We start from the raw sequence: 24,722 nt of genomic DNA on the forward strand, positions 1-24,722 counted from the left end.
CCGGGAGCCCCCAGCCCACCCCGGCGAGCCACCGCTCCTCTCGGTGCCCCGAAGACTCCGGGCTGTGATGGGGGGGGGGGGTAAATCAGATGCCCGCGTTGTGCCTGCGAGGCACGTCAGGTCACCAGGAGGGGACTGTGACCCCAGGGCCAGGAGGAGGGTCGCCGCTAGCGAGGGGTGAGTACCATGGCGGCCGACCATCCGGGGCTTCCTTCATCCCCGGCCGCAGAGGCCCGAGAGTCGCGAGAAGCACTGGAAAGCGGTCCGGATCCCACTTCTGAAACCGGGACCAGCTATTACCAGCAAGCCCGGTGTCGGGCGAACCGGACAGGCACCAAGTCCACAGAGGACGCAGGCCAAGGGAGGCGGGGCCGCTCGCGCCCGGAAGCCGGGGAGGCGCGGGCTAATGGCGTCACGAGGCCGCGCCGGGGCTGCGCATGCGCCCTGCGGGGCCCGAGAGCCGAGTCCTCGCGGCTCTGACCGCAGCCCTAGCTTCCTCGGTGTCCGAGGCTGGACCGCCGTGGCCTGCAGCGTCTCCCACCGGCGTCCGCCGGCCGGCTGCCTTCCGCAGTTAGCTCTCGCTGTCCCGCAGGCCCCTCCGGACCTGCGGAGCTGGGCCGCGGAGGGCCGCTCCCGTTTGCCGAGCGGCGTCGCTCGGTGTCCCCAGACCCGAGCTGCCCTGGACAGCCGCTGGCCGCTGCGCCCTCGGGCCCCGCCGCAAGGGGGCGCCCAGGCCCGGGCGGCGTCCGTTGCCCCCTCAGCCCCCGGAGCGGGCTGAGATCCCGCAGGGCCGGCAGAGGCTGGCGCGGGACGCGGGTCCACGGCCGAGGAAACCGAGGCCCCGCGCGTGTGCGCCCGGCGGCGGGCGATCGAGCGGCCAAAGCAGATTAACCCGGGGTGTTAATCCCCGCTAATGGTTTCAGAATCCCCGCGCGCGGCGCTAAGCCGGCCTTTCTCCGCCGCCGCCGCCGCCCCGCGGCCGCCGATGCTATCTCGGCCGCGGGGCCCGCGCTAATCCCCGGCGCGCTCGCCTTGCTCCCCGGGCCCGCGCGAGATCGCGCCGATTTGCCGTTTGATTAGGGCCGCCACGAGGGCCCCTTTGTGCGATGGGCCCTAAATCCCCTAATTCCGTGATAAAGGAGGCATTAGCGCGGGCGTCTGCTGCAGAGAAAGGCGCGGGCATGAAAGAAAGCAATCAGGGGATCCTGATGGCCTCGCCGACGCGGCCCGGAGCTGCCTCCCCCAGCCCTCCCCGGCCCCAGCGGAGCCCGGGGCCGCCCCCACCTCTGCCCCGGCCGCTCTGTGGGCTCTGACTCCAGAGACCACCCCCACCTCCAGCCTCACCGCTGTCCTCCAAGGGATCCGAGGAGCCCCCAGCGCTTGCCTGGCGCGCCCTCCGCTCTCCAGTGTCCAAAGCCAGCGGGGCGGCGATGCCACCAGAGACCCAATCATTGACTGTCCCTGGCCTCCCCTAGCCAGTCCTGATCCCTGGAGACCTGACCCCACCTGCCCCATCTGAGGCTTTCGGCTCCAGCCAGCGAGGTGGCCTTTACCAGGGTCTGCAGCGCACCACCTGCCCTGTCCTGTTTCCAGGGGCGACACCAGCCGCGTGTCTTCCCAGGACTCGGGCATTTCCTGGGACGCAGGAACTCCAGGAGGGTCCCAGTCACCGTATGCTTTTCTTGTGTCCCCCGAGATGGACTGAAGTCCTGGCCCCTGGCACCTGTGCGTGGGAACTTAATAGAAATGGAATCTCTGCAGGCTACACCCGAATGGGGTGTATGGATCCTTCATCCAACATGGCTGACCCCCTAAGAAGGGGCGCAGAGAGGAGAAGGGTGGTCACACAGACAGGCGGGTGCGCTGTGCGGGGGCAGCACAGAGAAAGAGGCACCCAGGGCCCCGCCAGCAGCGCGAGAAGCTGAGAGAAGAACACGGGTGCAGATTCTGCCCAAAAGGCTGCCGAGGACTCGGGCTTCCAGAACTATGACAGAATCCAAGTCCTCTCTCTTCATTTTCCTCCTGGAAGCAGGCCCTCGAAAGCGAGTCGTTGGAAACCAGAATGCCCGTGTCTGGGCTTTGCTTCTAGGAAACTCCCTAAGGACATAGCATGAGGAGGCGCGGTGGTCCAGGGAGATGGCCTCTGAGGATGGCATTAGCTGGAGTAGCTGGCCACGTGGCAGCGGGACGGTCACTCTTCCTCTTCCGGTGTTGCTGGTGATCCTTGGCTTGTGGGTGCTGAGGGGATGCATGGACAATCAGTAGCTCCCAGCGTGGGTGGCGGTGGAAACTGTCTCCTGGGAGCTGTGGGACAGGGAGAAGGAACTGGTGCAGTGGCTCAGGTACTTTGAAGGTAGGAAGGACCCAGAAACGTTGCGGGGTTTGGGACGGAGTGGCCATCTCCAGGCACTGATGGTTTCTTGAGAGAAAGGACTTGACAGGCGCAGACCAAGTCAGTCAATAGCATAAAGCACACAGGCTGGTGTTGTGTTACAGCAGCTTACAGTGCCGCCTGTGACGCCCGCACCCCATCTGAGCACCGGTTCAAGTCCCAGCTGCTTCACTTCCCACCCAGCTCCCTACTGGTGCACCTGAGAAAGCAGCAGAAGATGGCCCACGTGCTTGAGACCCAGCCACCCATGTGGGGGACCCAGATCGAGTTCCAGGCTCCTGGCTTCAGCCTGGTCCAGCCCCAGTTGTTGTAGCCATTTGAGGGAGTAATCAGCAGATGGAAGATCTCTGCCTTTCAAATAGATAAATCTTAAAAATAAATAAATAAATAAATAAATAAAGGTGTAAAGTACAATGTGACTCATGTAAAGACAGCCGCAGGGTGGATGGCAGTGGAGTTGGGGCGCTGCCCATGGAGGAATGTGCAGAACTCCAGCGAGGTGGGACATCAAACATCAAAGTCAGGGCCTGCATGGTGAGGGACTGGGACGCTCACCCAGGCCTGGGGATGGGGGGGTGGGTGCCCTCCAGCCCTCTGGGTCTTCAAAAAGCGGCTGAGCAGGGAGCCCCCACCTCATGTGAAAACCACGCACAAACCTCAGATGACACCGACGTCTCCTAAGACATTTGCCTCGCAGTTGGCCCCCACCTGCCTGTGGAGGGCGGGCAGGGGCTGTCTGCCAGGAGCTGCTGCAGGATGAGCCAAGAGGGCCCCACTGGCAGGAAGCAGCAGAGTGTGCCCCACATGAGCCTTGAGAGTGAAGGAGCTGGGCGGGGGGAGAGCACCTCTGGGCTCCCAAAAAGTCTGGGAGGTGCATATTGTCAAAAAAAATCTGCATGGATTTCAAAAATATTTGCACCAGGCTGGCACCGTGGCTTAACAGGCTAATCCTCCGCCTTGCAGTGCCGGCACACCTGGTTCTAGTCCCGGTCAGGGCACCAATCCTGTCCCGGTTGCCCCTCTTCCAGGCCAGCTCTCTGCTGTGGCCAGGGAAGGCAGTGGAGGATGGCCCAAGTGCTTGGGCCCTGCACCCCATGGGAGACCAGGAGAAGCACCTGGCTCCTGCCATCGGAACAGCACGGTGCGCCGGCCACAGCGCGCCTACCGTGGCGGCCATTGGAGGGTGAACCAACGGCAAAAAGGAAGACCTTTCTCTCTGTCTCCCTCTACTGTCCACTCTGCCTGTCAAAAAAAAAAATTGCACCAAAATAAACATTGGGTGCTGGTCCTAGGACACAGGACACCAGGCGAGGCCACCAAGGAGATCATTCTAAGGTGCTTCTACCTACTAGAAACATTACTATGCCTCCCAGGGCTCGCGTTAGCAGGAGCCAGAGCTGGGAGTTAAACCCCAGCACTCCAACGAGGGACATGGGTGTCCTAACCACTTGGCTAAACACTCCACTCCCTGTATGACGTCTTTATCACTTCACTGTAGCCCACAATGCCTTATGTTTAAACTGCATCTCATGTAGGCGGCATGTTGTTTGGTCTTGATGCTTTTATTTATTTATTTATTTAAAAAAAATTTTTTTTTTGACAGGCAGAGTGGACAGTGAGAGAGAGACAGAGAGAAAGGTCTTCCTTTTGCCGTTGGTTCACCCTCCAATGGCTGCCGCGGTAGCGCGCTGCGGCCAGCGCACCGCGCTGTTCCGATGGCAGGAGCCAGGTGCTTCTCCTGGTCTCCCATGGGGTGCAGAGCCCAAACACTTGGGCCATCCTCCACTGCACTCCCTGGCCACAGCAGAGAGCTGGCCTGGAAGAGGGGCAACCGGGACAGGATCGGTGCCCCGACCGGGACTAGAACCCGGTGTGCCGGCGCCGCAAGGCGGAGGATTAGCCTGTTGAGCCACGGTGCCGGCCGGTCTTGATGCTTTTATAAAGCTAGGTCTTCCAACATTTGCCTTTTAGTTGGTGTATTTGTTCCACTTATATTTAATATGATTGCTGATGATGTTGAAGTTAGGATTCTCACTCTTCTGTTTCTCTTCTCTTTCTCCTACCTTTTTAAAAAGGATTTATTTATTTATTTGAAAGGCAGAGTTACACACATGCACACACAAACACTGAGAGAGAGAGAGAGAGAGAGAGAGAGAGAGAGAGAGAGCTCTTCCATCCACTGGCTACAATGACCAGAGCTGGACCGATCCAAAACCAGGAGCCAGGAGCTCTTTGGTGCAGGGTGGGTTATAATGTCATCACCAGGCCCCTTAAGATGGGAAGATAGGGCAGAAGGGTGTCACCCCAATATTCTTGGATTTGAAGAGGGAGGGAGGGGAATGTGGGGCAAGGGACCAGGGCATCATGAGAACCTGGGAAAGGCAGGGGAACGGATTCCCTCACTGAACTTTCTGGAAGGCGTGGAGCCCCAGAGCCATGCTTTCATCAGTGTTACATAGGTCAGCCTTCTATGTTACAGAGCTTGAGCTAATAAATCTATACCTGTTTACCCACTAAGTTTGTGGCACTTTGTGGTTCAGATCCAGTCATTTCTTTCTTTCTTTCTTTCTTTCTTTCTTTCTTTCTTTCTTTCTTTCTTTCTTTCTTTCTTTCTTCTTTCTTTCTTTCTTCTTTCTTTCTTTCTTTCTTTCTTTCTTTCTTTCTTTCTTTCTTTCTTTCTTTCTTTCTTTCTTTTTACAGGCAGAGTTAGACAGTGAGAGAGAAGACAGAAAGGTGTTCCATCCATTGGTTCACTCCCTTAATGGCTGCCATGGCCAGCACTGCACCAAACTGAAGCCAGGAGCCAGGTGCTTCCTCCCAGTCTCCCATACGGGTGCAGGGACCCAAGCCCTTGGGCCATCCTCTACTGCCTTCCTGGGCCACAGCAGAGAGCTGGAGTGGAAGAAGAGCAACTGGGACTAGTACCCAGCGCCCCAACCGGGACTAGAACCCGGGGTGCCGACGCCGCGGGCGGAGGATTAGCCTAGTGAGCCGTGGCGCCGACCCCAGTCATTTCTGTTGAGCTCTCTTGATTTCACTGACTCTTTAAAAAAAACTTTTTTTTAGAAAAAGGAAAGATTGGGGCCAGTATTGTGGCACAGTGGGTTAAGCTGCTGCCTACAACACCAGCATCCAATATTGGAATACTAAATAGAGTCCTGGCTGCTCTACTTCCTGTCCAGCTCCCTGCTAATGAACTTGAGGAAACAGCCAAGGATGTCCCAAGTACTTGGGCCCCTGCCACCCACATGAGAGACCTGGATGGAGTTCAGGCTCCTGGTTTCAGCCTGGCTCAGCCCCAGCAGTTATGGCCATTCGGGGAGTGAACCAACAGATGGAAACCCATCTCTCTCTTTCTTGCTCTCATTCTCTGGCACTCTGCCTTTCAAATAAATAATTTCTTAGTGGACAGGAAGACAGACAGAGAGAAAGCTCCCATCTGCTGTCTCTCTCCCTAAATGCCTGCGATGGCCCTCGCTGGGGCCAAAGCCAGGGACTGGAAACCCAATCTGGGCCCCTCCATGGGTGGCAGGGACCCAGGTACCTGAGGTGTTGCTGCTGCCTCCCGGGGAGCACAGTAGCCGGGAGCTGGCATCAGGAACAGAGCAAAAACTCAAACATTCGCGTTTTTTCTCTTTGCCAAGCTCTCCTAATTTTTTCATTTATTATGAACATCTTTTCCTTTATGTCTTCGAACACAGTTATAGCAGTTACTTTAATGATTTTTTTAAAAATTTATTTTCTGATTGAAAGGCTGAGCAACACACAGGGTCTGGCACTGTGGTGTAGTAGGTTAAGCCTCTGCCTGCAGCACTGGCATCTCATATGGGAGCTGGTTCGAGTCCTGGCTGCTCCACTTCTGATCTAGCTCTCTGCTGTGGCCCGGGAGTGCAGTGGAGGATGGCCCAAGTGCTTGTGCCCTGCACCCACATGGGAGACCAGGGGGAAGCACCTGACTCCTGTATTCCTGTTGGCACAGCTCTGGCCATTGCGGCCACCTGGGGAGTGAACCAACGGAAAGAAGACCTTTCTCTCTGTCTCTCCCTCTCACTGTCTGTAACTCTACCTCTCAAATAAATAAATAAAATCTTTTAAAAATAGCAAATTATACCAATCTATAAACTAACATCATACATGAAATTAGCAATGTTGTGTCTCCCAAAAAGTGATAAAGTGATATGTTGAAGTCCTAACACCAGTACCCAGACTGAGACCTTTTGTAGAAAAAAAAAAAAAGGCCATTGAAAATGAAATGAGTTACATTAGCATGAAGCCGGTTGGCGCTATGGCATAGCGGGTAAACCACCACCTGCAGTGCGGGAATCCCACATGGGTGCCAATTTGAGTCCTGGCTGCTCCACTTCTGATCCAGCTCTCTGCTATGGCCTGGGAAAGCAGTGGAAGATGGGCCACGTCCTTGGGCCCCTGCGCCTGCATGGGAGACCCAGATGAAGCTCCTGACTCCTGGCTGCAGATCAGCTCAGCTCTAGCCATTGCGGCCATTTTGGGAGTGAACCAGTGGATGGAAGACCTCTCTGTGTCTCTGCCTCTGCCTCTGCTTCTCTGTAACTCTGCCTTTCAAACAAACAAATAAATAAATCTGAAAGAAAGAAAGGAAAGAAAGGAAGAAAGAAAGAAAGAAAGAAAGAAAGAAAGAAAGAAAGAAAGAAAGAAAGAAAGAAGCAGAGTTACAGAGAAAGGGAATGACTCCCCAAATGGCTGCAGCAGCCGGAGCTGTGCTGATCCGAAGCCAGGAGCCAGAAGCTTCTTCCGGGTCTCCCACACGGGTGCAGGGGCCCAAGGACTTGGGCCATCTTCTACTGCTTTCCCAGGCCACAGCAGAGAGCTGGATTGGAAGAGGAGCAGCCGGGACTAGAACCAGTGCCCATATGAGATGTCTGTGCCTCAGCAGAGGCTTAACCTACTACGCTACAACACTTGCCCGTTTGCCCAGTTTTTAATGGTTCTCAGGTCCAGATCTCATCTCCTGAAGCCTTCCTCCCGTGAGGAAGGATCCAAACCCCATGTTAACCCTGAGGCACCCTCAAGGCCTCCCTGGGAGAGAGGATCCCAAGGGTTAGGCAGGAAACCAGATCCCGTTCCTCCTGGGTCTGAGTGCAGGGTGAATGCTCTAACTGTGTCTCTCAGCCGAGACAAGAGGCCAAGGCTGGCGGCCGGGAGAGGAAGCGCCAAGGTCAGTGTCACTGTTGGAGACTGAAACAATGTGGCTGCAGGAAATGCCAAGCTACGTCTGGAGCCCACAAGAAGCAATGGGTCACACGATTTGTCGTCATGGTACAGCGCTCAATAACCCTTCAATGCTCTAAACTCACCGCTGGGGGTGCCATAGCAGGTAAAGCCTCCACCTGCAGCGCCGGCATTCCATATGGGCGCTGGTTCGAGACCCAGCTGTGCCACTTCAATCCAGCTCCCAGCTGATGGCCTGGGAAAGCAGCGGAAGATGACCCAAGTGCTTTGGCCCCGGCCACTCAAGTAGGAGCCCTGGATGGAGCTCCATGGCTCCTGGTTTCAGCCAGGCCCAGAATCCGCTGTGGCAGTCACTTGAGGAGTGAACCAGTGCATGAAAGATGCCCCTGCCTCCCTCCCTCTGATTCACTGCCCCAAATGCCTACAATGGACGCTGGAATGCAGATCTGGAGCAAATTTGAGAAATATCGGCTTGGAGGGAGAGACGCTCCGCTAGAGGGATCAGCTTGGGGGTGTGTCACAGACACAGGGCACGCAATTGCCAGGCTGGAGAGGCCAGGAGGAGGGGACACAGCAGATGTTGTAGTGGCCATGCCTACCGCTGACCCTGCCGCATCTTTCCTAGTAGAACTCTGCTTGTGGAGGGTCGTGGACTCCCACGCCCCCTCCCCACTCAGATCCAGGCACGGATGTGTGATGAGGTTCAAGAAGGTGAAGATTCCAGTGGCCACCCGAAGGGAAACAGGGCAAAAGATGGCATGTCCCTGGCACTGGCGCCCATCCTGCGAGGGCACCAGGCGGGGCTGGGCCGGGAGCGTTCCGGGCGTCTGCCCCCGCGTGCGCAAGGCCGGCCGGCAGCGGCGGGCAGGGGATTAGTGCGCTCCGGGACGGACGGCGCGGCGGGATTAGCCCGCGTGGACGCGGCGCCCGGTCCGGGGATTAGATCCGCGCTCCCTCCCCGACGTATATATTTCCGCGGCGGTGGCCACGGGGCGGGCGGGCCGAGCCGGGCATGGCGGCGGCGGCGGCGGCGGCAGCGGCGAGCCGCGGGGGCCCAGGGCGGCCCTGCCCTTTCTCCATCGAGCACATCCTCTCCAGCCTGCCCGAGCGCGCCTCCCCGGCCCGGGCCGCCCGCCCGCCGCCGGCCGCCGGCCGCCAGAGCCCCGCGGAGCCGGGAGAGTCCGGGGCGCCCGAGGTTGCGCCCTGCGCCTGCTGCTGCTGCTGCGGGCCCCGCGCCGCGCCCCGCAGGTCCCCGGAGGCGGGTCCCGGGCTGGGTGAGTGAGTGCGCGAGGTGCGGCGCGGAGCCGGGGACCTCCGGGCGCGGCCGCCGCCCCGTGCCTGACCACGCCCTCGCCCCGCAGGTGCGCGGCTGCCCTGGCCGCTGAGGCTGAGCCCCGCGGCGCCTCTGCCCTTGGCCGCGCCGGTCGGAGGCTCCGCGGCGCTGTCAGTGGCGAGCGGCCCGGGCCCGCAGCGGCGCACGCGGCGCCACCGCACCATCTTCAGCGAGGAGCAGTTGCAGGCGCTGGAGGCGCTCTTCGTGCAGAACCAGTACCCCGACGTGGGCACCCGCGAGCGCCTGGCCGGCCGCATCCGCCTGCGCGAGGAGCGCGTGGAGGTGGGTGTGGGCCCCGCGGGCCGCCTCCTCCCCGGCCCAGCACTGCCCGGGGCGCAGGGCCAGTCCCCGGGAGTAGCGCGCGGGGACAGGTGTGTGCGTGCGTGCGCGCGGGCGGGCGTCTCCGCAACTGGACGGGAGGACGGCGGGTTTTTTTCTTTTTTTTTGAAACATGTCTCCCCCTTATTTCTGGATGATAAAAGAGGCTCGATGTCACGTTTCCGAATCTGGGACGCTCAGGCGCGCACCAACCTGCGTGGCAAAGGGGTCCCCTTGTGGCGGCCCCGAGCCTGCGTCCCGCCACACCGCAGGTGGGAACCCCTCTCTGGCCCACCACACCCAGCGGACTCTGCTGGGCGCTCTGCCGAGGAACTGAGCGGTCCCCTCCTTTCCCTCAGGTCTGGTTCAAGAACCGCAGAGCCAAGTGGCGGCATCAAAAGCGCGCGTCGGCTTCAGCGAGGCTCGGAGACAAGAAACCCCCCAAGGAGAGCTGCTGAGGCCGCCGAGGGGGTGGGGTGGGGTGGGAGGAGCTGCGCCTGGCCCCGACACGAGACTGCCAAACTTGGCGTGCTGGGAGACAGCGCGGGCCCCTGCTGCGACTCCGCGGCCACCCTGCTGGGGCGCAGGGTGCTGTGCGCGCACCCAGCGCGGGGCGCCGATGGCACGGTCGTTGGAGACGGCCGTGGAGGTGGGGCAGCCTGGTGCGGGTCCGCTACCTCCTCACCGTCCCACCCCACAAGACATTCACTCCAGCCTGGGACAGAACCACCGCCCACCCCTCCCCCGGCACGCAGATTCTCCCCAGTGGCGCCCCCACCCCTGCTGGCCTCGCCTTCCTGTGGCCCCTCCTATCACAGTCCGCACTTGGTCTGGAGGCCCAGACCTGTAGAATGGAGACTTCGAGGACCTTGCTTTCTCCCTAATCTTGGAGCCTCCTGCTGATACCGAGCGATAAGCCAGCAGCTACAACAGCAGGACCAGAATCAGTCCAGAGTCCAAATCTCTGTGCCTGAACAGAGAGCTCCCAGGACTGTGACCGGGCACCCTTGGGGATCTCCCTGCGCTGGCTTCCAAGTGCTGCTTCTTGGGTGGAGGTCCTCGGTGCCTCCACCTGGGGATTTCATGCTGGGGGGGGGGCGTAGGGAGAAGTGATCTGCCTCCCTCCTTGGGTGGGGCAGGAGGAGGGTGGGTTGGGGAGACTGCTCCCCACTTCCTGGACAAACGCCTCCTCCTTCTGTTCTTCCACCATCCTGAACCACAGGGTGATGGACAGCGTGCCAACAAGGCTTCTAGAAGTTCCTAGAAGCCCCTCCCCTAGCTTCAGCACCCTGTACCTGTCTCTTCCTGTGGTCCTGGGGGTGCGAGGGTGGGGGGGGGGAGCAGCGGTACCTGCAGGGACACAGTGCAGCCATCAAAACTAGGACAGCAGCAGGGGTTGGGACAAGCCAAGGCTGGCCAGCGGCTGTGGTGTCCCTGGCCAGAGCTGCCCTAACCCTGCCAGATGCCTGCAGGACAGGCAGCTCCTCTGTGCACTCCCTCCCGCGCCCACGCCTCCCCCAGTTGTCACAAAGCTCTACTCTCCTCCTTGGAAACTTGGGTTGGCTTATCTGTGGATGTGACTGTGGCCCGGTCAGCTCCCCTGCAGGCTGGGACAGCACCCCTCCCCCCTTCCAGGCTCCTTTATGTTGGAACCGGTGCCCATATGTGATGCTGGCGCTGCAGGCCGGGGCTTTAACCTGCTGAACCACAGCGCTGGCCCCAGCAGGGAAATTTTTGACCCCTAAATCAGTCTTCCTTCTGTGCAGCTCCAGTGACCCCCACCTCTTTCCTTGACCATTGCAGCTGTGTCCAGTCGTGTCCACCTGCACCCCTGGCTCCCCTTTTCCTGCAGAATAAAGACAGAACTCCTCATGGGGACCCGGGAGGCCCTGTGGCAGCCTGGCCCTGTGTCTGTTTTCCCCTCGCGGTCCACTGCACTCTGCATATCCAGAGGTGTCCTTGGGGACCTGCTGGGCCACTGTGCCATTGCACAAGCCCTTCCAGCCCCGGGTCACTCACGCCTGTACATTCATTCTTTGGATTTACAGCCAGCTGCTGTTTCCCTCGGGGACTTTCCCCGCCAGGGCACTGCTCCCCAAGTACAAACTCTTCCTGAGCCACTTTTTTTTTTTTTTTAAACCCTGTGTTAGGTAGCAATCCAGAAAGAATTGTCCTGGAGTGCTTTTCTTGCATAAAGTCTGAAATGCGCACCTAACCAAGTTTCCTGAAGCCTATGTCTTTGTTCATGACGATGAAGCGTACATTTTTTTGTGGTCTGTGATCAATTCCAATTCCTCCGTGCTGAAATTTCACAGCGCCCCCGCGTGCTCACAGCCCAGACGCGCGCGAACGCCATGGGACACGTCCAATACTACAACTCCCAGAAGGCGCTGCGCTCCCCCTGACGTCAGTACTGTGCGCGGGCCCGCATTAAAACGCACAGCTTCGCCATTGGCCAGCTGCTCAGGGCGCCTGCGCACACGGTGCAGCCCCGCCCCGCCCCGCCCCTAAGACACGCCTGTGCAGCCTCTGAGCGGTGCTGGGATAGAGATGGAGACGCCGGGCTCAGGGACCCGGGCCTTGTTGCTCCCGGCTGCCTCCGGGCAGCCGAAGAAGCGCGCGGCGGGGGATTCTGGGGCCGCGCCCAGCAAGCAGCGGGTGCTGGACGAGGAAGAGTATATCGAGGTGCGACCGCCGGGCGGACGCCGCCGACTTCCGGCCCCCGCTGCCACTTTGCGCTCCTCTCGGGTCCCTTGTCTCCTGTGGTGGCATTTCGGTCCCTTCGTGGAAGTGAAACAGCCGGGGCCCCGTCCTTGGGGGCTGGGGTGGGGGTGGGGTCTGGCCAGTCCCGAGAGCCAATTAAACGGTGAAGCGGGAGGTGGGCTTGATGGAAGAGGCGTTTGGAGAGGGGGCGCCTGCGTGCGTTTGTGGTTGGGAGTTCAGGACATTAAAGTGTGTGTGGACGCACGAGGGGGAGCGGGACAGACCATGAGGGGTTTCTGGTGAGCGGCGACAGGGTCCTGCGGTTGCGGCGGCATCACTCATCCAGTGGTCCCTGGCGCCCGTGCTGTAGGTGTGGCCCCCCCACCCCGTGCGCGCGGGTGATTGGAGGAAGTCGGTTTGGTTTTGGCTGGCGGGTGGCACCGGGGGACCGCCGGCTGGCAGGTGGGCAGCTCAGGCGCAAGGTCTCTCTGGCTGGGGCTGCAGCAGCCTCGGCACTCTCTGGGGGAAGGGAAATTGGCTTGAAAGTAGAGGGTTGGGCCGGCGCCGCAGCTCACTAGGCTAATCCTCTGCCTGCGGTGCCGGCACCCCGGGTTCTAGTCCCAGTCGGGGCGCCGGATTCTGTTCCGGTTGCCCCTCTTCCAGGCCAGCTCTCTGCTGTGGCCCGGGAGTGCAGTGGAGGATGGCCCAAGTGCTTGGGCCCTGCACCGCATGGGAGACCAGGAGAAGCACCTGGCTCCTGGCTTCGGATCAGTGTGATGTGCCGGCCGGCCGCAGCGGTCATTGGAGGGTGAACCAACGGTAAAGGAAGACCTTTATCTCTCTGTCTCTCTCTGTCCACTCTGTCAAAAAAAAAAGAAAAAAAGAAAGTAGAGGGTTGCCCGGGGATGTGCGGCTACAGCGGGCAAAGGGAGAATGAGAAGGACTAGTCAGTGGTGGGAAAGACGATGGAGGAGTAATGTTGGGTGTTGCGGCAGTCACAGGGCCCCAGGCTCCTCTGACGAAGCCCCGCCGTTCAGCAGGCACGTGAAAGAGGGTTAACCGAGACCTTAGTGTGAACAGCCCCGGCACCCTGGTGGGCAGCTCCTCTGTTGTTGACAGGGCCTGCAGACGGTCATCCAGAGAGATTTCTTCCCCGACGTGGAGAAGCTGCAGGCCCAGAAGGAGTACCTGGAGGCTGAGGAGAATGGCGATTTGGAACGGATGCGCCAGATCGCCATCAAGTTTGGCTCTGCCCTGGGCAAGATGTCCCGAGAACCCCCGCCACCTTGTAAGAGGACCTTGTGGGAGTCAGGGTCAGGGAGAGGAGAACCCGCTGAGCAGTTGCCTCAGGCTCACTCTAATCCCTATCTCCCCCCCCCCCCCACCAGATGTGACCCCAGCCACGTTTGAAACCCCCGAGGTGCACACAGGCACTGCCGTGGTGGGAAGCAAGCTCAGGCCCCGGGGCCGAGGCCTGGAGGATGGTAAGGGCGTTCAACTTCTGGTCACATAGCCAGGATCGCCTGGGAGACCCCCTCCCCCGTGAGCCCCTGGGTGGGGGTGGTCCAAGGGGCTGTACATCACATCTTGTCCCAGGGCCCATGGGTGAGGCAGCTGTTGGCCCCTGGGCCACTTCAGGTCAGGGTTGGGTTGGCCAGCCCCCACGCTGCGGGCTCCCCCTCCTCCCTACCTCCTGAAGGCATCTCAGGGCCTCTGTGCTTGTTGCTTGCTTGTTTTGTTCATGTGATTAGGACGTGTCATGGAGAAAGGCATCTGCCTAGGTCGTCGTCACTCTCCTTAGCCACCTTCCCCTCCGTCTTGGGTGGGGGGTGTGCTTTCGCTGCGTGTGAACGAGGTCTCTCCCACCATACTTCCCCGGGGCGTGGGTCACACGTCCCAGCTGTGAGAAGGGACTGTTCCAGGGAAGAGCCGAGTTTAAGTGGCCCCCACACCACAGTCAGGTCTCCGACATCATGCATGTGTGGGTGGACAAGGTGCCACTGGCTGTCAGGTTCTAGTCCGCAGCCTGCGCAGTAGCACAGATGCCACGGTGCGTGTCCACCCCTGGGCAGTTGGCCCCACACCCGCAAGGCCTCATCCAGAACACTGGCTCATAGGGGTCCCTGTCCTCGGGACTTGGGACAACAGAAGGGAGGGAAAAGCAGTTAGGGTAAGGACATCCTCAGGAGGGAAGGAGACGGCTGGGCGCTTTGGAGCTTAGGTCTTATAGGCCTGGCAGAAGATGATGCCCAACCTGGCCCCTAGTCTGGATCAGGTCCCAGGGTACTGTTAGTACCCAGCAGGTGAGTGCAGCTGGCCAGGCATCTGCAGAGTGCCCTCAGATGCTCCGTGGGCAGTCGGTGGGTGGACACTGTGCTCACGGGGGCCTCCTGGGCCAGTGTGGGCCCTCACGGGCAGAGCCCAGGCCCAGGGTTGTGCGGATGCCAGCCCTGCTCCCAGCATGGTTCCCGGGACTGGGCGCTGCTCTCCCCGCTGAGTGAAGAGCGCTGTCTGTGCTGGTTGTGTACTGTGTGCCCTGTCTGACCCCAAGCAGGAGAGGCTGGAGAGGAGGAGGAGGAGAAGGAGCCGCTGCCCAGCCTGGATGTCTTCCTGAGCCGCTACACCAGCGAGGACAACGCCTCCTTCCAGGAGATCATGGAGGTGGCTAAGGAGAAGAACCGAGCCCGCCACGCCTGGCTGTACCAGGCCGAGGAGGAGTTCGAGAAGGTGATCCTGGGGCGCAGGGGTGCCGGGGCCCCTGTCTGGGGAGGGGGCGTCCCAGGGCCAGGACCCCTGTGAGCCTCAACTTTCCCCCATGTGCTTGCAGAGACAGAAAGATAACCTTGCACTCCCATCAGCAGAGCGCCAGGCCATCGAGAGCAGCCAGGCCGGCGTGGAGACCTGGAAGTACAAGGCCAAGAACTCGCTCATGTACTACCCAGAGGGTGAGTGGCTGTGCCCCTGGTGCCTGAAGAGGGAGGTGCAGCCGCGCGTGTGCGGGAGACTGGGCCCGCTCTGCACTGGCCGTCACGGATCAACGTGCTTCCCTGGCTTCTCGAAGCGGGAGGCATGTCCGTGGGTGTGGAACTGAGTGGGGGCATCCGGCTTCCCTGCAGCTGGGAGGGACTTGACTGGGAGGACGTGCTGCTGTCCCCCCGGGCCGCTGGCCTGCAGCCGGCCGGGTCCACCCACTCTGAGCCCTGCTGCTGTCTCTGCCCTTGTCTGCCAGGTGTGCCCGAGGAAGAGCAGCTGTTTAAGAAGCCCCGGCAGGTGGTGCATAAGAACACACGCTTCCTGAGGGACCCCTTCAGCCAGGCGCTGAGCCGGTCCCAGCTGCAGCAGGCAGCTGCCCTCAACGCCCAGGTGAGCAGAGAGGGTTAGCACAGCGCGCAGGGTCGGGTGTGGCTAGACGTGGTCTCTCGAGGCTCAGCTGCCTCCCTGCCTTAGGACCATCCTGGGGGTTGGTGGAGCTGAGCAGGTAACAGTTTTCTGCTGGAGCTCTGCCACAGCCGGGCCCCCAGGCTTCCTTTCCTGTGGGTTTCCATTGGAGCACTGTCTCGGTCAGACACTTGTGTGTGTGTGCGCGCGCATATGGCCCAGATCTGGGCCAGCTCTCTTGATGGTAGGCGTTTGAGAGAGTCTGGCCAGGCCCTCACCCACAGGCCAGGCAGGGCTGTGGGTGGATGGGGGGATGGGCACACAGGGGAGCCAGTAAGTGCCAGAAGGGAGCCTGGCCCCAGAGGAGTGGGCTGGGAGTAGGACAGGGCACGGGTGGCAGAGTTTTCGGAGCCTGGGAGCAAGTTGAGTGGGTGCTCACCCCTGGCGACTAGAGTTGAGGGTGGGAAGCAGGAGCTTGGGAGACTCCACAGATGTCTCTAAGGAAAGACCCAGGCTCCATCGCTGGGTGTTGCCCTGGGCTGGGGCCCGGCACTGCCCTGGCCGGGAAGAGGGGGCTCACTCTGTCTGCCATTAAAGTCTTTTTTTGGGGGGAGGCGGGGTTCCTCTTTTTCCCCAAGGGGGCTGTCAGCTTAGCTCGGGGAGGAGAACTGCTTCCAGCGGGTTCCTCTGCATCTGGCTCTCAGCCAGGCGGGGAGGGTGGGTGCCAGCCCCTGACGCGAGCCTCTCTGCTTGTTGCAGCACAAACAGGGCAAGGTGGGCCCCGACGGCAAGGAGCTGATCCCCCAGGAGTCCCCCCGAGTGGCCGGGTTTGGATTTGTTGCCACCCCTTCTCCTGCCCCTGGTGAGAAGAGGGCTGGGTGTCTGGGCTGGCTGGGGCTCAGGGGATGGGGGAGGGCTGGACTCAGAGGGGGCAATGCTTCTTGTGACGTCAGCAGGGCAGGGCCACTGCGTGTGCAGGAGCCCAGAGGGAACCACTGGGCACTGGGTGCTGAGTGTCCTCACGTAAGAGGTAGGGAGACTCAGGTTGGTCCCGCAGTGCATGGGCCCCCCATGCCCCGGTTGCTGTGACACAGGCTGGGCATGTGCAAGGCCAGGGAGTATGGGAGCCTTGAAAGACCAACTTTCTCCTCCTTTGGGGTGAGGGAGACTGCACTGGCCCAGCGCTAATACGAGTGCTGGGGTCTGCCGAGCACCCCCAGTAGGATCATCAGATTCCTCTATGGAAATGTTGGGGTTTGCGAGTCCTGGGGAAGAGAGGGCCAGCTGCCTGTGGTGGGGGCAGGGCGGGGGTGGGAGGGGTCCCCTGCCCTGAGGTGGCTGTGGGCTATCCCATCTACAGGTGTCAACGAGTCCCCACTGATGACCTGGGGGGAGGTGGAGAACACGCCGTTGAGAGTGGAAGGCTCAGAGACACCCTATGTGGACAGGACGCCGGGGCCAGCCTTCAAGGTGGGTGGCGGTGAGGGGGCAAAGGCAGGGCTCGGGTGTCCCTGCGGCTTGGGGCTGAGTCCAGGGTTGGAGCCCCCCATAGCTGCCGTGGGGTCCAAGCGGGACCCACTGATGGAGCAGTTGGGGGCACCCCACCCCCCAAGAGCCAAGGTGGTGTAAGAGAAGATGCGTGAGTGGGTGGGCCTGTCACAGAGGGGCCTGAGGGCCGTGGGCTGACATCGGGGCTCTCCGAAGGGCTCTGGTGACAGAACGTGATTGGTGCACGTGGGCTGCCGTGGGCAAGGGCAGCTTGTGACAGGCTGGCTCGGGTGCCGCTGGCAGGGCTGCTCCTGTCTGCAGTGAGTTGGTTGGGGCAGCTTGGGAGGAAAGGGAAGGAAGAGAGGTCTCTAAAAGCTGAGCGCGGGCACCGCCCTCTGGGCGCAGGCTGCCTGAGTTGTGGTGGAGGGCGTGGGAGGCAGAGGCTGTGCCATCCCAGACACCCAAGACGAGCAGTTGCAACGTCCGCTTTGCAGACCCACAGGGAGCAGGTGTGGGATCTGCTTAGGGGGACAGGTCAGAGGTCATCTCCGGCCAGTCCCTGGGAGCACTGGCGGATGCCGTGGAAGCGAAGAGTGATGGAGAAACGACTGGGAGTATCTTAGCTTTTGTAAGCAAGACCACAGGCCTCCTACGGCATTCACAAGGGGACCCGCCCAGTGGCCGGCCCCAAGGGCACTGTACTTTTCTGGGAGGCCTCCCCCGAGGCAGTTCCCGTGCAGACCACACGCGGGCACAGCCTCTGAGGAAAGCCTTAGTTCTAAAATCTGGGGGGGCTGGTGCTGTGGGGTAGTAGGCTAAGCCTCCATCTGAGGTGCTGGCCTTCATATGGGCGCTGGTTCCTGTCCTGACTACTCCACTTCCTATCCAGCTCCCTGCTGATGGTCTGGGAAAGCAGAAGGTGGTCCGAGTGCTCGGGTCCCTGCACCTGCATGGGAGACCCGGCAGAAGCTCCTGGCTTTGGAACTGCCCATCGTCGACCATTGCAGCTTTGGAGAGTGAACCAGTGGATGGAAGATCTTGCACTGTCTTGCTTTCTATTTCTGTAACTCTGCCCTTCCAGTAAATATGTAAATCTATAAAGATTTACTTATTTGAAAGGAGGAGTGATGAGAGAGGTGAGGGAAGATACGGATAGAGATCTACTTGCTGGCTCACTCCCCAAATGCCTAAGCAGCCAGGCCTGGCCAGGCTAGCTTAGGAGCCCTGAACACCATCCTGTGTAGTCTGTGTGGGTGATGGGCCCAAAGCACTGGGGCCATTACCTCCTGCCTCCCGGGGGCATTAGCAGGGCGCTGGATCAGAAGCTGAGGAGCTGGGATTTGAACCGGTACTCCAGCATGGGATACGAGTATCCCAAGAGGCAGCTTAACATTGTGCTGCAATGGCTACCTGAGAAAAGGAATTTTTTTTTAAGGATTTATTTATTTGAAAGGCAAAGTGACAAAGAGAGGGAGATACAGAGAAAGAGAGAATCTCCTATGTGGTAGCTCACTCCTCAAATGGCCACAATGACCAGGGCTGGACCAGGCAGAAACCGGAAGCCTGGAACTCCATTTTGGTCTCCCACGTGGGTGCAGGGGCCCAAGCACCTGGACCATGTTCTGCTGCTTTCCCAGGCATTAGCAGGGAGCTGGATTGGAAGTGGAACAGCCAGTACTCAACCAGCGCTCATATGGGTGGCTTAACCCGCTGTGCCACAGCACCTGCCACGATGGTTGTTGCTCTCACACTTAACCTTTTCACCCTTCTGCAACTTATAGGGAACCTTCAATAAGTTCATGGAAAATGCGCATGATGAAAAAACTGGGCATGAATTTCAAACACCTGTGTTCTCATGACCTTTCCAAAGAACTCTTGTATTCTGCATGCACAAAGTTTTATTTTGTTTTATTTTTTAAATTTTTTTACTTTTTGACAGCAGAGTGGACAGTGAGAGAGAGAGAGAGAGAGAGAGAAAGGTCTTCCTTTTTGCCGTTGGTTCACCCTCCAATGGCCGCTGCGGCCAGCGCATCATGCTGATCTGATGGCAGGAGCCAGGTGCTTCTCCTGGTCTCCCATGGGGTGCAGGGCCCAACACTTGGGCCATCCTCCACTGCACTCCCTGGCCACAGCAGAGAGCTGGCCTGGAAGAGGGGCAACCGGGATAGAATCTGGCACCCCAACCGGGACTAGAACCTGGTGTGCCGGCGCCGCAAGGTGGAGGATTAGCCTGTTGAGCCACGGCGCCGGCCGCCACAAAGTTTTACTTTGTTTCCAAATACTCTGCTATGCAGTACAATCTGGATTGCCATATTTACTTATTGTACTCTCAACTTCCCCGTGGACTGTAGCTTAAGAATTGCTTTTTTGGGGGCTGGCACGGTGGCACAGCACTAAAGCCTTGGCCTGGCATTCCATGTGGGTGCTGGATGGAGTCTCAACTGCTCTGCTTCCAGTCCAGCTCTCTGCTAATGCATCTCTTTCTTGCTCTTTCTGTAATTCTACCTTTCAAATAAGTAAATTATTTTTTTAAAAAAGCAATAACCATGAAACAACTAGCCAAGAAGTGTGACTAATTGTTAGTCTGATCTAAACGAACAGCAGAGGAAGAAGTTATAAAACAACACTCTGGGGCGGCAGCCTGAAGTGTGGCAGCAGAAGTGACTCGGAGAGTAGCACATCACTGACATGAAATCTGCGCAGCATAACCAAAGGCACTGGATGCAGACAAAGCCCTTACAAGGAGCAGGGCGGGACAAAGGCACAAAACAGCCCCTTGGTAGAACAGGCCACAGGAAAAGGCACTCTAGAAAGGAAGGCAGAGGTCAAACATGTCAAAGCAAGGTGCCCCTTTTGCTGAAAGCTTGTCAGAGGTCCATGCAAGGAAAGCCGTGCAGGCAGGCAGGTCAGGTGGGCTGGCGGGGGTGTTTTGGAGGGGCTTAACAAGGGCTCACGGAAACCCACACCAGCTGCCCTTCCAGGTGAGGAGCTGCCTGGCTCAAGTGGCGGGGCTGGCGCAGAAGCCACCGACATGACTTCCCGGTTGCCTTGTAGATCCTGGAGCCGGGCCGCAGGGAGCGGCTGGGGCTGAAGATGGCTAACGAGGCGGCCGCCAAGAACCGGGCCAAGAAGCAGGAGGCCTTGCGGAGAGTGACGGAAAACCTGGCCAGGTGAGCGGTGGCTGGGCTGGTCTGCCCGCCCCAGCTGTGTGGATGTGCGGCCTGCAGAGGTTCTTGGTATGTATGTGTGTGGGGGGGTTCTTTACAGGTGCCACGCGCCCCTCTGCTCCAGAGTGTGGCCACACAGCCTAGGTCCCATGGGTCTGTCTGCTTTTCCCCATATCCTTGGCCTGTCCCCGAGAGGCACCTGTAGGTCCCTCGTCCCCCTGTCAGCCCTGTGGATAAAGTGTTATCCTTCCCCTTGGAGACGGGTGGGGGCTGCAACTCTCAGACCAGGGGTCACTCAGCTCCCCGACCAAGGGCATCTCGCAGTGTTGGCACAGTCGTGCGCCTGACAGGGCTCCTCCAGGGGGATTGAGGAGGCCCACCTAACCCTGCCTCTCTCACCTGTTCCTCCGTCCCAGCCTCACCCCCAAAGGCCTGAGCCCAGCCATGTCCCCAGCCCTGCAGCGCCTCGTGAGCAGGACAGCCAGCAAGTACACAGACCGGGCCCTGCGGGCCAGCTACACACCATCCCCGGCACGCTCCACCCACCTCAAGACCCCCACGGGTGGGCCGCAGACCCCCACGAGCACACCGGCCCCGGGCTCAGCCACACGCACCCCCCTCACCCAGGACCCAGCCTCCATCACAGACAACCTGCTGCAGCTCCCTGCCCGCCGCAAAGCCTCTGACTTCTTTTAGAACCAGGCCTGGGCTGGACCCGCGGACGTTTTGTGGAGCCTGCAGGGGCAGCTTTGCCGCTGCCCTGCCGAGAGAGAGGACTCCAGCTGCTGGGGACCCAGGCCCCGGCCACAGGTGTATGAGCGTCACGGCCACAGAAGGACGGTGCTGGCTTAGTGAGGCCGGCACAGGACACACAGGCCCACTCCCCGGGGGTGCGGTCCCCATGCTGCACCCCTCCCCTGCCCTGGGGCATGAGGCAGCTTCCCGAGACTGTTTTCTATCGAAGCCTCTCCTGTCATTAAAGAACACTTGGTGTACTTTGCACGGGTGCTGTGGGCTCAGGGAGAGGGCTGCTGGCAGGGAGGAAGTGGGGGGGGGGGAGTGGAGGCCCGTGCGGGGGTGGGGGGGAAGGGGTGCTGTCCAGGTGCTGACCATCTCAAGTGCTGGGCCTGCACGTGGGAGCTGTCACCTAGGAGCAGTGGGTGACCAGAGAGGAAGCACAAGACCCTGGGCAGGGTGCCACCCTGACACTGCCGTGTGGGGCTTGCAGGTCCACAGCGTGGAGAGGCTCAGGTGAAAGGTCTCAGCCCTGGGGGTCGGGGTCACTGGTATCAAATGCCCTAGGGGGCTGCGTGAGGGCGCTGGTCAGGGTTGGAGTGGGCCGCAGGGAGAGGCACGGAGCTGGCCAGCTTGGAGGCGCCAGGGAAGATGCTCGCAGGGCCTGGCAGGTGGACTCCGACACCCGTCCCTGCCTTGCCCACAAGGCCTCCCGCTACGTCATGCCTGTGCCCGGGCAAGGCTCCCTGGACCCCCTAATGCTGGATGGAGACCCCCTCCCCCACACCACAGAGGGGGCGGTTGGCTGAGTCCTAGAGAAAAAGACTCCTCACTGGGCACTTCGGATGCTTTGTATACACTTTGTGGTTTATTTGGTGATCGGTAGTCAGCGTCTCCGCTACTAAGTGGAAGAAAGCTAACAGAACGTAATCAAAATAGTGTTTTAATTGACGAATTTTACTTGTTCCTTGCACCTGTGCCTTCTTCCGCTCCTATCTGCCTCCTTGGTGTACGGGAGCGCACACCGCGCGCCACGCACCCCCGCCGCTGCCCCCGGGCCCTCTCGCCACCGTTAGGTGCTGGCTTTCCCCACCTCGGCTCCGGAGATGTGATGGTCTTTCACCCTGGAGGTCTCGGCCAGCCTTTCCTCCACCTTGTCCTCCTTCTCCGGCATCACCAGCAGCCGGTGCTGGGTTTTGGCGCCCAGCTTGTGCTCGGGCCTGGAGGCTTGGCGGGCGTCCAGTTTGCACTCGGCCCGAAACTTGCCCTCCCCCTCCCTCTTGAAGGAGGCAGAGGACATGGCCTTGGGCTTGGGCGGCTGCAGCCACGAGTGGCTGAGGATCTCGTCGATGTGCAGGCGCCGGTTGACGTCGGGCTGCAGGATGCGGTAGATGAGGTCCTTGCACTCCCCGGTGAGGTTCTTGGAGCGCGGGAAGTCCACGCGGTGCTCCTTCTGGATGCGCAGCATCTTCTTGATGTCGGAGTCGTCGTAGGGCATGGAGCCGCACACCATGATATAGAGGATGACGCCCAGGCTCCAGATGTCGTAGACCTTGGGCTGGTAGGGGATGCCCTGCAGCACCTCGGGGGCTGCGTACGCCGCCGACCCGCAGAAGGTCTTACTGAGGATGATGCGCCCGCTGCCGTCCCGCAGGCAGCGCTTGGAGAAGCCGAAGTCGGACAGCTTGATGTTGAAGTCCTTGTCGAGGAGGAGGTTCTCGCACTTGAGGTCCCGGTGGACGACGTCCAGGTCGTGGCAGTACTTGACGGCCGAGGAGAGCTGGCGGAACATCTTGCGCGCCACGTCCTCGTGCAGGGCCCCCCGGCACTTGATGAACTCGAGGAGGTCGCCCTGGACCCCGAGCTCCATGACGATGTAGATGCGGCCGTCCGACGTCTCGAAGATCTCGTAGGTCTTGATGATGGAGCGGTGGTTGACGGTCGCCAGGATGTCCATCTCCCGAGGAAGGAACCTCTCCACGAAGTCGGTGGGCGTCTTCTTGCGGTCGATGATCTTGACCGCCACGTTGAACTTGAGGCGCTCGGAGTAGGCAGACTTGACTTTGGCGTAGGAGCCCTTGCCCAGATTGATGCCCACGATGTAACCCTTCTTCCTTAGGACCGCGGCATCGTCCATGGTGCCCGGAGCGGCTGGCGCCGCTGCCCCTCTACATCCCCTCCCCGCCTGGGCCAGCGGGCATTGTCCTCGTTCGCGCTGCGGGGAGTCGTCTGGCTGGGCTGGGCCTGGACTCGGAGGGGTGGAACGCTCGGCATTGTCTCCGGGTGACTTCAGCAAATGAAGTCACAAAGCCAGGCTGCCAGGAGTGGGGACTGGGCTTGAGGGGAACAGGGCCCCTGGAACCCTGGAGGCCAGGCCCGCCCAGCAGCAGTGCCTGCTCCCTGCCTGCTCCCCGCCCAGTGGAAGGAAGCCAGCACCCTGGACTGTGGTAACCTCCCTGCTTCCTCTTCCTTGCCGTGGCTCCCCGTCTGCGAATCGGGCCCCCAGGGGGCGGCATCTCAGGGCCAGCCGGCCAGCCACGGTGCCAGTCCTGAGCCCGTGTCCCTCGTCTGGCGGTGAAGACCGCCCCTGCATTGTTCCTTGTCCTGCTAGGTTTGATTTCCTGCAGCCCCTCTGCAGTACGGACACCCTCGGGGCCAGTGTCCTTGGAATCTCGTGGTGCCTGCTGGGAGGGGAAGGTGTGCCCTGGTCCAGCCTGATGGACAGAGGCTCTTGGCCTGGTGTTGGGGGGCAGGAGCCGGTGGGAGGTCTCTTGGGCAGAGAGCTGGGGAGATGGACAGGACTCTCTGGGGGAGGGGGAGAGATGCAGCGGGTGGGCCTCTGGGGTCAGAGAGGGAAGTGGAGAAAAGGCCCCACGTCAGGTGCACGTGCCAGTGAATGTGCAGGTCTTGGGTGTTGATGGGTCCCAAGGGCTGGCCACCTCAAGAGCATCAGCCAGGTGAGGAGCAAAAAAATGCCTGTGTGAGATGGCGCGCAGGGGGCCTGAATCCTGTCCGTTTGGCCCTCTGAGGGGCCTGGGCAGGGACTGCCCAGCCTTGCACGTTGTTTGCATCTCTCAGAGCACCTTTTGCACCTGGAAATGGGAACACTCTCTTTCTGGACGGTGCATGTGTGTGCGTGTGTGTGTGTCTTTTCCTTTGGAAATGTGGCACTCTGTGTGTGTGCCCTTAGCCCTTTGGAAGTGCTGGTGTCTATGGTCTGTCACAGACAATCTGTGCCCATGGCAGCTGGCCACGGGGTTTAGGAGCAGAGAGAACCCATGGCAGGTGGTGTTGGGGTGGGGGTAGTTACAGGAGGTTTCCAAGCAAAAGTGACGTTGGTGCTGTGTGCTCGGGATCAGCAGGGCCCTACTAGGTCGATGGGGCTTGGGAGAGGGGAGGGCAGTGAGCCATGTGACCTCTTGGCCAGAGGCCTGGCCCTGTGGACACACCTGCAGCACGCAGGGTGCACCCTGTGTCTGGTGGCTGCAGCGGAGGATTTCGGGAGCAGGACAGCAGACTGGCGGTGAGGCTGAGAGGAGACTGTGGGTGGGCCGAGGTGGGCGTGGCCCCCTCAGGGACCACCTTCCAGCAGCATACTCTGGTGGACAGCTTCCGCTTGATGCTTCTCTTCCTCCTGGGGCTCTTTGCGGCAGGAACGGCCAGTGCTTCACTCCTTTGTGTCCCTGAAGGTTGCTGGCCAGGACTCAGGAGCAGGACCAGCTCACGTCCCTGATGGCCCCACTTTGGCTGGCTTGGCCACCAACTCATTCCTCTGGTTTTGTTTTTTTGGTTTTTTTTTTATTCTGCCGCTTCACACCATGCCCTACCCACCTGGGAGGGACAGTGCGGCCTCTCTGGCTGACCCACTGGAGGAGGCAGGTGTCAGCATCGCACCTGCAGAACCGCTGGAGTATGGGAGCCAGTGGCTTCTTCCAGGATGAGGAGGCAGGGCCCGAGGCTCCTGGCGTGCACATAGGAGGGGTTTAGGCTGGACCTGGGA

The 24,722-nt window shown here is 60.3% G+C and overlaps 3 protein-coding genes across 4 annotated transcripts; 2 read left to right on the top strand and 1 right to left on the bottom strand.

Annotated features, from left to right (window-relative positions):
- Positions 1 to 8,612: 8,612 nt before the first annotated feature.
- On the top strand, positions 8,613 to 9,709 carry GSC2 (goosecoid homeobox 2). The gene is made up of 3 exons (XM_062182334.1): positions 8,613 to 8,874; positions 8,962 to 9,215; positions 9,611 to 9,709. Exons 1-3 carry the CDS (start codon positions 8,613 to 8,615, stop codon positions 9,707 to 9,709), a joined length of 615 nt encoding a protein of 204 aa, XP_062038318.1.
- Positions 9,710 to 11,782: 2,073 nt separating this feature from the next.
- ESS2 (ess-2 splicing factor homolog) lies at positions 11,783 to 20,982 on the top strand. Of its 2 annotated transcripts, none has more exons than XM_062182443.1 (10): positions 11,783 to 11,936; positions 13,074 to 13,242; positions 13,343 to 13,438; positions 14,506 to 14,681; positions 14,782 to 14,899; positions 15,184 to 15,317; positions 16,092 to 16,194; positions 16,693 to 16,802; positions 19,875 to 19,990; positions 20,404 to 20,982. In XM_062182443.1, exons 1-10 carry the CDS (start codon positions 11,802 to 11,804, stop codon positions 20,681 to 20,683), a joined length of 1,437 nt encoding a protein of 478 aa, XP_062038427.1. In that variant the 5' UTR covers positions 11,783 to 11,801; the 3' UTR covers positions 20,684 to 20,982. The 2 variants fall into 2 exon arrangements, with proteins under 2 accessions (XP_062038427.1, XP_062038428.1); XM_062182444.1 differs by having other exon boundaries at positions 14,509 to 14,681.
- An 812-nt stretch (positions 20,983 to 21,794) lies between these two features.
- On the bottom strand, positions 21,795 to 22,859 carry TSSK2 (testis specific serine kinase 2). Its single transcript, XM_062182092.1, has one exon. It carries the CDS (start codon positions 22,857 to 22,859, stop codon positions 21,795 to 21,797), a length of 1,065 nt encoding a protein of 354 aa, XP_062038076.1.
- Between the last annotated feature and the right edge of the window lie 1,863 nt (positions 22,860 to 24,722).

The sequence above is a fragment of the Lepus europaeus genome, chromosome 23 (genome assembly GCF_033115175.1).
Source record: "Lepus europaeus isolate LE1 chromosome 23, mLepTim1.pri, whole genome shotgun sequence".
Taxonomy (NCBI): Eukaryota; Metazoa; Chordata; class Mammalia; order Lagomorpha; family Leporidae; genus Lepus; species Lepus europaeus.